Source organism: Phoenix dactylifera, chromosome 10, assembly GCF_009389715.1.
Source record: "Phoenix dactylifera cultivar Barhee BC4 chromosome 10, palm_55x_up_171113_PBpolish2nd_filt_p, whole genome shotgun sequence".
In the NCBI taxonomy this organism is placed as follows: domain Eukaryota; kingdom Viridiplantae; phylum Streptophyta; class Magnoliopsida; order Arecales; family Arecaceae; genus Phoenix; species Phoenix dactylifera.
Genome location: NC_052401.1, coordinates 175500 through 186250, shown reverse-complemented (window position 1 = coordinate 186250; position 10751 = coordinate 175500). Strand labels below are relative to the sequence as shown.

The 10751-nt window shown below is 47.7% G+C and overlaps 1 protein-coding gene and 1 pseudogene across 1 annotated transcript; both read left to right on the top strand.

Annotated features, from left to right (window-relative positions):
* The first annotated feature begins 454 nt into the window (after positions 1–454).
* Positions 455–3388, top strand: LOC103723837 (annotated as a pseudogene).
* On the top strand, positions 3277–10162 carry LOC103723838 (leucine-rich repeat receptor-like protein kinase PXC1). The gene is made up of 4 exons (XM_039130670.1): positions 3277–3312; positions 3803–3845; positions 4637–8993; positions 9215–10162. Exons 3-4 carry the CDS (start codon positions 7502–7504, stop codon positions 9943–9945), a joined length of 2223 nt encoding a protein of 740 aa, XP_038986598.1. The 5' UTR covers positions 3277–3312; positions 3803–3845; positions 4637–7501; the 3' UTR covers positions 9946–10162.
* The last annotated feature ends 589 nt before the right edge of the window (positions 10163–10751 follow it).

Below are 10751 nucleotides of genomic sequence, written 5' to 3'. Positions count from 1 at the left end.
TAGGTGATCAAATGGTTTATGACAGCCAAATTAAGATCAGCATGGAGGAAATTCAGAGCAACGCGCCAGCGCCGGAAATAAAAAGGCAACTAGGAGTGCAAGTGCAATGAAGATATACTGCCGCTGCCTAATAGGAGTGTTTTCTCTTGTTAACCCAAATTCATGCCTCGTAAAAGTTGGCTTTATGGCATATATCAGGCTATCAGCACGAATAATCAGTTCGAAAGAGGTGTATGTTGCAACCTCTTTTTTATTTCTTTCCTTTGCCTTTCTTTATTTTATTGTTTTTAACTAATTACAAATTATTTTTGATACATTAAGAAACTATAACGACTAACGAGCAGCTAACCATAGCGAATTATTGACGAGGATAATTCTAGAAACAAAACATCCAACACTAAAACGTGATTAAATTGACAGGGGGCATACAACTACAACCTGAACCCAACCCTAATCCGAAAGGGCGGGTACAGCTACTTTATTTTCTTTTTGGCACTCCTGGCGCAGCTGCCCAGCCACCGGTCTGGCCCGCCTCTCGTCAACTACACGGTTGGCCACTGCTCGGGTCCTCCGCCACTCCCTCGCCGGTCCTCTCCTCCGGCCTCTCATTGCCCAGCCTCTTCGCTCCCACAAGACCTCCGCGGCCCCGCACGAGTTCTCGAAGCCGTGCGAGTTCCTGGGGAGCTGGACGCCGGCGGGCGGCCCCAGGGAGGCGGAGATGAGGCTGCAGAGGCAGGTGAAGCGGCTGCGGGGGGAGCACGCCTACGAGATGGAGCTGCAGCGGCAGGAGCACCAACGCAAGGACGACGCCCGCCGCGAGGCCGCCCGCCTCGCCAACGAGGAGAGAAAGACCGCCAAGGCCGCCGCCGCGGGCCCAGACCCGCGCAGCCGAGCGCGAGGCCTTCCAGGAGGAGTTCCGCCAAACTCTAGTACGTCCCCAGTCCTAATAGTTGAATCGAATTACTTTTTCTTTTTTAATATATTTGGATTAGATTGATTATGGATATGAAATTAGACATCTCTTGGAGTGATAAATGAAGGGAATGTATTCTGTGCAGGCACTCACTATCTTAATTTCGATTTCGGGATCTCATCCGTTATGCTGAAAGGTTCGTCCCATATCAGCCCCTCTCCTTTACTCGTAGTCGCATGCACCTCCTCATGGCTTTCGCCGCTCGTGTCTCTACCATCTCAATCGTATAGTTCTCGATCACTTCTGTCTCAGCAAGACTGCCTGATGTATACGGCTATTTCAGTTGAAATCCCTCCAGAAGATACCTCCAAATGCTATTAAATCAGATAATCTATCGATTTGTGTAGGAACTTATGGATTGCTCTAATATCGTAGTGGTAATCCTGCCCTTGAATTGTTCCATGCTTTCATTCCTTATCCTGATTTGAACTACGAGCTTCATTGAAATCTGTTCGTACCATCAATTGTACACCTGCTCTCTCCTCCCTGCCCACTCCAGGCATCTCAACTTACAGGGTTAGGGGTCTTTTTTTTCAAGACAAATAGATAGGTTTTGGATCATATGTTTTGCATTTTTCATATTCCCCAGATTCTTTATGCTGCATAGCTTGTGCTAAATTTGCTTTTATGGTCCACCTTATAGATGTTGTAAGGGGATCAGATTTCATTTTATGTTGTTAAAAGTAAGTGGAGACCCTGAGAATGAGATGTTTGAGTATTCTGCTGTTCTCTATGAAAGACATTATCTAAAGCATTGGGGGAGTACACATGGACTCTTGCTCCTGGATGCAGATTCTGTCTAGCCTGAATTGCAAATAGTTGTGGCCACAGAGGGCTAGATTCACGTTTGGGAGTGGGAGCAGTGCTCCAGAAGGATTAAGATCCAGATTGCTGAGAAGTGTCGGTAACCATAACCATGACCGCCATGATCTAGACTCGCCCAAACCATCGGAATTTGGATTGGTGTCCTGAATCCTTGTTCACTAGTCATTTCTATATTGGCCTACTTTGGTGTTATCGCGAGCTTTCATAGATCTTTTTTTGTAACTTCCATCCATGCCATCTTAGGTTTTTCCCTCCCTTCGTACATCCTTACATAGGGATTCTAGTACCTTAAATAGGGATTCTGGTACATCCAGAGGGTCATGAGGACCCCCAAGAGCAAACAAAAAAACAGAGGGCTATGTTCAAATAAAACCAACCCCTGTATCATGTGAATTAATCCTCCATTAGTCTGTTCTCAACTAATCATTGTACATGCTCATATCATCTTAATCGATTCTCTTTAGCTTGTTCACAATTCATGGAACTCCTATAGCTCGAATTCATCCGTTCGCTGCTCAGCCCCTTCTAGTTTTACCATGTCAAAAAGGATGTCCGAACTGTCTTTATGTAGGAGAGAATGATTTTGAAATTGATTGTATCACCATAAGGTTCGAGGTCGTAAGTGCATAGTTCATAGGATTAAGTACAGTATACATAGGAGTACTGATGCTTGTCAGCTGTGGGCATTTCTCTCAAATGTTAGGGTTATTTTGTCAAGAACGGTCTTTTCAATTGTGCTCTCCCTCTTTCCTCCTCTCTCCTTGGTAGCTGCTTTTGGTAAGTTAGCTACTTGATGAACTCAACCATCTTCATATTGAAATAATTGTAGGAAGTTCATTAATTCAGGATTGTCTGCATGCACCATTATTTCAGGATTGTCTGCATGCACCAGACTTCAATGAGTATTGTCGGAGTGTTGAAATAAATACAAAGTATCAGAGGAGATTATGGCTATTGACTTCGGAAATGGTGGTGGTGGTTCTGTTTTTCTTCTATATGGCTGGAAAACAATTTTGATACCTGATTCCCAATTTTTTTTCATAAAAGGTGATATTGTATTCTATACCTGTTATTGCTTTGGTCATGTGCTCATCTAAGTTTGACTAATTGAGATGAAAGCTACTGCATAGGTAACAACTGTGGGCTCATCAAACTTATTAATCTTTAAAATTCAGATTAACCGAGACTCTGCGATATTAGGATTTGATGAATTCCACCTGCATATTAGGTGATTTATATTTTGCTAGGCACAATGCATTTAAAATTAGTAGGTATTCACATTCTTTGATTTCATGTTCATCTGACAACAGTTGAAAGAAAGAGGTAAGAAATTGGAAAGTTGGAAGGCAAACGAGAAAATGGAAGGAACCACAGAAGACTGAAGAGGAAGAGCTTTTGCGTCAGCAGAGTTCAATATGGATTTCAGAGGAGAACTTGTACAAGAGAATATTAGAGGCAATAGTCAATTCAACGCCACTGTAGTCCAATTTGAAACTTGCCGAAGTTGTTTCCTGGTTTGTTACCCTTTTCATACTTGTAAATTACTGCATATATCAAATTCAATGCTCTTTGCTGCTTTGCTTTATCCAACCTCTCTCTCTCATTTGAATGTGTAAGATGGTCGAGATCCATGACATCAAGATTTATGTGCCTAATTAAACAATTCTAAACCACATTTGGACTTTTCATGTAAAAAGGGTTGTATGTCTTTCAAGTGGATTTTACATTTTCTATCGCTTTATTATCATATATTGCAATAGTATAACATTGTTTGGAATCAATTATCTTGCCTTTAAAGGATTAAGGTTTAACTTCATCCCCAAATTAAGTCTTGAACCAGTTTAAAGCACTCTAAGACCAATTTCCAAGCACATCTTAAATTCATAGCAGATAGCATGTGCATCCCAATAAATGTGGCTAACATGTAAAGTATGTGAATGAATTTATCAAGAGTCTCAGTTTGAGGACCAAAATAGCATTTAGACAGCATTTTTTTTTTTGCAGTGGTAGCCATTAATAGGAGCATTGGTAAATTCTCTTGTATCAGGTATTTATTTGATGAGTACCGAATCTACTATGGTCCCAGTGATTTTACGTATATGGCTAGAGATTTGTTTCGATGGTATTACATTAAACAATTTAATTGGAAAACAATTTTTTATAAAATATTGTGCAAAAACATTCTCGGATCAAAATTTAGTCTTTGCGGTCAAGGGAAAATATCTTTGTATGAAGTATCTCACCTTACAATTCTCAATAATATTTACACATGAACCTTTGGAGGTTAGTCATAGTCATATTCAATTCTCAACTTTTCTTTTCTTTTTTTTTTGTTTTTTTGCTGAAAAGCATGCTGTTTCATATTTCTAAAAAGTATGTAAATAATTTGATTTTAGAAACAGAAATAGTTCAGACATGTTTTCTTATTCCTTATAGTGGTTTTAATTAAGATTGATTTAAATGGAGGTAGAAAAATACAGGTGAAAGGTCTTATCAAAAACAAATCTTTTTTCTGAAAGTTAAAAAAAAAATTAAAGATCTTAGTAAGACTAAGAAAATAGAGAAATAAAAGGCTTAGCTTCATCTTCTACATGTTCTTGTAATTTTTAATATAATGAAATCGTAAAGGATCCTGAAATAATCATATATGTATAATGGAGTTGTAAAGTAACCTGAAATAAACATATCCCACTGTAGTACTTTGATGGGTTTGTGACTTTCCTTGCAAGCCAGCAACACCTTATGGATGTTGTATAGTTATATAGACTAGTTCTTGGGCAGTTGTCCTTTTGATCTTTTTGATGGGGACAGTTATCCTGTTATTATCTTTGGGCTCAGATATTCCTGTTGGAGTTGACATCAGTGGTGGATGTTCGGGCGAGTTTTCTGTCCATAAAGAAGGATTCTTTTGGTGGCCGATTCTCGGTGTCATGCGGGAGATGGCTTCGGCAAGTGACCTTTATTGATAATTCTGCTGAACCTTCATCCGGAGGGTTTTCATTTTGGAGATTTAGCTGTTCGTAAGCTTCATGTTGGTATGTCCTCACTTCTACCATCTTTATTTCTCGCATCAGCTATCACTCTGGTATGGTATCCGCACCTGGAACAGATGGGTTTGCCCTGCTCCTTCCAAATGGTTATGATGGCTTCGGCGGAGCTTCATAGGGTTGGCTATGTTGGAGCGTTGCCTGGTCCATATTAATCATTTTGGGTTGCCCATGGCTGGGAATTATGAGGTTGATTTCTCCTGGTCATAGCGAAGTTTCTGATGCCTGTAGTAAATGGCTCTAGGAAAATTTACCGTAGTCTTTGCGTTGATTATTAATTAGTTTTATCTTCCACTATCGTAAGTAGCAAAACAGAGGCGCAGGAGATTGTGCGGCAACGAAAATAAAGTAATAGAAATAGATGCAAATAAAAAAATAAATCAATATTTATTACTAGAGGAGTCTGGATGAAGTGAAGCAACCAGCGGCATCCAGATCGATGGTTATTCTTCATTTTTTTTGCCAGGGGATCAGGTTGCTCCCTCATGGATGCTTCGACTACCATGCTCTGGAGCACAGGGAGGTCGAGCTTTGCTATAAGAGGCTCGGCATTTCTGGGATGTTACTACTGGCAAAGGCGAGGGAAGCAATCGTCCGAACCTCAGGTTAGAGGCCACCTCGTCTCAAACCCCTGGCGGCGCGTTGTACGTTTAGAGTGAACATGAGCGCGAACATGGTCCATGAGCAAATTAGCGGCGCTCCCGATCCATATTAGAGGTCAAGAAAAGGGTCGTTATTTCTGGGAAATGGTCGTGATCCAACTAGCCGTGGACCTGATCCGCGGAGGCCAACAACATGGGGCAGAAAAGGCTCGTTATTTCTGGGAAGTGTTTCCGTGGACGTTAAACCGGCAAATTCGGCAATGGAGGCCAGCTGGTTTCAAACCCCCGGTAGCAGGACGCATTCCACCTCTAGCTTGAGACCACGATCATCATCAAACCAGCACTACCCCCTGAGGTGTGGGTAGTCGATGACCTATATACCATGCGACGCTGGACTTGGCAGGGCACCGCCTTTTGAGAACGAGGACGTTGCATGGAGTCGGAAGCTTAATCGCGGGATCCGGAAAAGCTAATCAGACACGTATGATCCGACCCATCCTTCTCGCTCGCTCGCTCGCGTATCTTTCGAATCTTTCCTTTGTCCTTTTGTTCCCTGCTTTATCTCCTAGGGCAATGAGAAGGGTACGACGCTTGGCCCGTGTCCCCCGGCCCACGTCCTTTCGATTGAGCGTGCGAGCGAGCGTGGAGCAGCGAGCCCCCACCCCCCGACCCCATTCGGCTGTGCGTGGGAAGCGTGTCGGCCAGTAACCTGTTGGCCCATCGCGTGCCCGATGGCATGTGTTGCTTTCGCGGTTGGTTAGGCGGAAACCGCGGCGCTGCTCCCTCCCTACTTTTGTTGCTTATGGTACGGTAGCAGCAGGGCACCGAGTTGGCCGGTACCATCCACGGCCATTCCATTTTATTCTTCAGTATCAATGAATGCTGGTTGTTAATAGCAAACGATTGAAGTGGGTTCAGTCAGCGTTCTATAGAGCAATACACGATCACAATTTCGTCTACTTCCTGTTCAATAATTAGAGGTACGAACAGTTTGCTAATGTACGTATGGCCAGGCACCAATCTACGCCTTACTCAGCTCAACATTCTTTTCTTGGCTGTTGGGGATTTACGCAGTACACGAAGATCGCGGCGATAGTGGCAGGATCCATGTGCCAGCTTACCGATCACTGCAGACGGGCGGAGCGGAGATCGAAACGGTCTTTTCTGTCTCGTTATACCACTGAATGAATCGACTTGCTTATGTATCTCTTGTAGATATAACCTCTACAGATTGTACGACTGGCGTAGCAGGTAATTAAGGTGCATCCTTGGTTGAGAGCTTTTAACTTTTAACCTTAGTCTTCTTTTTTTTTCTCCTTTTTTTGTGTAAGATGAGGTAGGGAGTGATATATAAATAAGAAGTTGCGGGTGGCGGCTATGAAATGTTTTTCTTGGACAATAAACACTGCTTAGTTTAAATAAATAGGCCTTCATAATCTACAAAATAGCATCGAAGGACAGAGACGCGGCCAGGTTAAGCGTATGGCGAAAAGAGAGAACAGAAGGGATGTGTAAAGCAGCACGCCCTAGCACTAGCAGGCGAGGGAATATGATGCGCTGGTAACAATGGAAGAGAAAAGGTGGCAGGGAGTGGCATCATCATTTCACCGGACGACACTTCTTCTCTAATAATTCATCATCCTCACTCATGACCATTCCTTTTCGTGACTTCTAATCATAAGCCCCACTGGCGGGAGGGAGAAGAGCAGACATTAGTGAAGCAAGGATTTCCTACCGTTCTTCTTTTAAGAATAAAAGGGATCAGTTAAGCAAGGTAACGAATCCCCAGCAACACAAGAGTCCAAGATCCCCAGATAACAATGCCTGCAGCCTTACCGGCGTAGCAGCGGCAACAGCAAAGTTGTTGGATAGATGGCGAGAGCCCCATAGAACAGTCTCTCTCCAATGGTAGGCTTTTTTAAGAGCAGCAGACGTGGCCTTCCTTTCTTCTTTGTTTTGAAACTTGAAACAAAGAAAAGTTTATACGGTCCTTGGTCTTAGCCTTGGTCCCTCCCACTCCCACTCCCACTTCTCCGTCTCGTTCGCCTTTCTTCATGACTTCGTCTCTCCTACTGGTACTACTGCTATCTTCTCCCCTTGTGATGGCGGTGGCGGGGCCCGGGCCCCGGTCCCAGACCCAGCAACAGCCCCAGCCCAGCGACACGGACGCTCTGACCATCTTCCGGTCAAGCACCGACACCCACGGTAACCTGGCCGCTAACTGGAGCACTCCCGACGCCTGCACCGGCCGGTGGCGCGGCGTCGGTTGCTCCGGCGGGAGGGTAACGTCGCTCGCCCTCCCCTTCCTCGACCTCCGGGGCCCCATTGCCCCGCTCTCCCACCTGGACCAGCTCCGCCGCCTCGACCTCCACGGCAACCGCCTCAACGGCACCCTCCTCCCCCTCATCCCCGCCCTCCCCAACCTCAAGCTCCTTTACCTCTCCCAGAACGACCTTTCCGGGGAGATCCCGCCCGCCGTCGGCCGCCTCACGCGCCTTCTCCGTCTCGACCTCTCCAGCAACGACCTCCGCGGGCCCATCCCGGGCGACGCCCTCGCCAACCTCACCCGCCTACTCACCCTCCGCCTCCAGAACAACCTCCTCTCTGGCCGCCTCCCGGATCTGTCCGCGGCCCTCCCCCGCCTCGTGGACTTCAACGCCTCCAACAACAATCTCTACGGGAGAGTTCCCGACAGCATGCACACCCGCTTCGGGGCGGCCACCTTCGCCGGCAACGCGGGCCTCTGCGGGCCCACCCCTCCACTGCCGCCCTGCTCATTCATGCCGCGCGAGTCTCCTCCCTCCTCTTCCTCCTCTCCTCAGTCGGTGGTGCCCTCCAACCCCAGCACCAGACCGAGCGCCTCTTCTAACGCCGGCGCCGTCATGGAGGGCGGAGGAGGAGAGGGAGGAAGGCGCAACGGAGAGGGGCTGAGCAGGGGCACGATCGTCGGCATCGCCGTCGGGAATGCCGTGTTCCTGCTGGTGGCCCTGTCCCTGCTGTGTGGATTCCGCTGCTGCATCAGGCACCTGGAAGACAAGGATGGCAGCAAGATAGGCGGCGATGGCAGGGAGAGCGACCATCCCTCCACTCTGGAGGCGGCGGAGGAAGAGAAGAAAAGGAAAAAGGGCGGCAGAGACAGCGATGGCGGAGAGAGTGACGAGGCGGCGGCGCGGCAGAGCAAGCTGGTGTTCTTTGAAGAGGAGGAGGTGGAGGAGGACGGCAGCGGGGGGAAGAGGGGGAGGAGAAAGCGTGGAAGCAAGCGTTTCGAGCTGGAGGAGCTGCTGCGGGCGTCGGCGGAGATGCTGGGGAAGGGGAGCCTGGGGACGGTGTACCGGGCGGTGCTGGAGGACGGGTGCATGGTGGCGGTGAAGCGGCTCAAGGATGCCAACCCCTGCTGCCGCGCCGACTTCCACAAGTACATGGACCTTATTGGTCGGCTGCGCCGCCCCAACCTCGTCCGCCTCCGGGCCTACTACTACGCCAGGCAGGAGAAACTCCTCATCTACGACTACCTCCCCAACGGCAGCTTCCACTCTCGCCTCCATGGTACCACTTCACTTTTCCGTAACTTACCTTACGATACCTCTTGCCGCTGCTGCTTCTGCTGCCGGCGGCGGCGGCGGCGGCGGCGGTTAATAATTAATTGACGTCTTCATCATCATCCATCATTAATCATCAATGGATGGTCTAAATTAGATCGACCACATCCCATCCTCTCCTCTCCCGTTAAATTGAATTCCTTGATCAATCGTACGCACTCTCTATAGGCAATCGGGGTCCCGGGAGGATCCCGCTGGACTGGACGACCAGGATAAGCCTGGTGCTGGGGGCGGCGCGGGGGCTAGCGTGCATCCACGAGGAGTATGTGTCGTCTAAGATCCCCCACGGCAACGTCAAATCCTCCAACGTGCTGCTGGACAAGAACGGCGCCGCCTGCGTGGCCGACTTCGGGCTGGCGCTGCTGCTGAGCCCGGCCCACGCCACCGCCCGCCTCGGGGGCTACCGGGCACCCGAGCAGACCGACACCAGGCGCCTTTCCCAGGAGGCCGACGTCTACGCCTTCGGGGTGCTCATCCTCGAGGTCCTCACGGGGAGGGCGCCGGCCCCCCACCCTCCTCCTCCTGCTCCTGATTCTCATCATCATCATCCTAATGATGACAACAACATTACTAATAGCAGCAGCAACGGCATCATCGGCGTCAGCCTGCCGGAATGGGTGCGGTCGGTGGTGCGGGAGGAGTGGACGGCGGAGGTGTTCGACGCCGAGCTGCTGCGGTACAAGAACATCGAGGAGGAGATGGTGGCCATGCTCCACGTGGGACTGGCCTGCGTGGCCCACGAGCCCGACCGGAGGCCGGCCATGTCGGAGGTGGTCAAGATGATCGAGGACATCAGGGTGGAGCAGTCGCCGCTCCCGGAGGAGGACTTCGACGAGTCTCGCGTCTCCTTCTCGCCTTCGATCGCCACCGCTACCGAGGACGGTCGCCTCAGCTACTGAACTCTATTCCATCTCTCCATCCATCCGTGCAGTTTTGCCGTCTTGTCATAATGGGGAGCAGTGCCGCCTCTCGAGAAAATGTCGTCTCTTGCTTTCGTTGCCCATCTGGTTATCAACCAGCCCTGTCCTCTATGGAATGCTTTACCTTGAACCAAGGTTTCTGACTTCAATTTGCTATATATATATAAAAAAAAACTGCATCAGAACTCTGCAACTACGGCTACTTGGAGCAAACGATTTGGTTGGACTTTCACTATTAACTTTTTTTTTTTTTTTTTTGGACTGAACGACTTCCCCCATAGTTTTAACTGAAAGCGAAATGACATTTTTTTGTTATATTTTATTTTGCTTCTTTAGGTATGCACATAATAGCTCGCTTTTGACCTTGCTGTTTCACAAATTCACGTAATTACTAATTTATTGGGCTAGAATTAGGAAACCGCAGCCTGGCAACACTGGTTGTCTTTAAACTAAGGACATAAGTGGCATTATCATGTTTATCCTGAACTTCAATTTAGTTCAACCAAATTATCAAATTTGCAAAATTTAACAATTGAAATCCGGCTAGACTTTCATTAGATGGTTACGTGTTATCATATGCTGTTGAATAGTTATTAATGTGGAAGGTGTCAATGCTCACTCTCTTTTGCCGCCTCCATCAATGTTTTTTTTTTTTCCGGCTAAAACCCTCCATCAGTGTTTTCGCCTTCACCTCCAGTTTACTCGCTGCCACTGCCGCCCGTTTACTCTCCACCATCACAGCTGCTGTCCCCATCTCTATATCTTCCAATGCCTTCTTCACCACC

Coding starts and splice junctions, on each gene's coding strand:
- LOC103723838 (XM_039130670.1), top strand. CDS start 7,502: ATGACTTCGTCTCTCCTACTGGTACTACTGCTATCTTCTCCCCTTGTG. Junction 8,994..9,214: donor CTTCCACTCTCGCCTCCATG/GTACCACTTCAC, acceptor CACTCTCTATAG/GCAATCGGGGTCCCGGGAGG.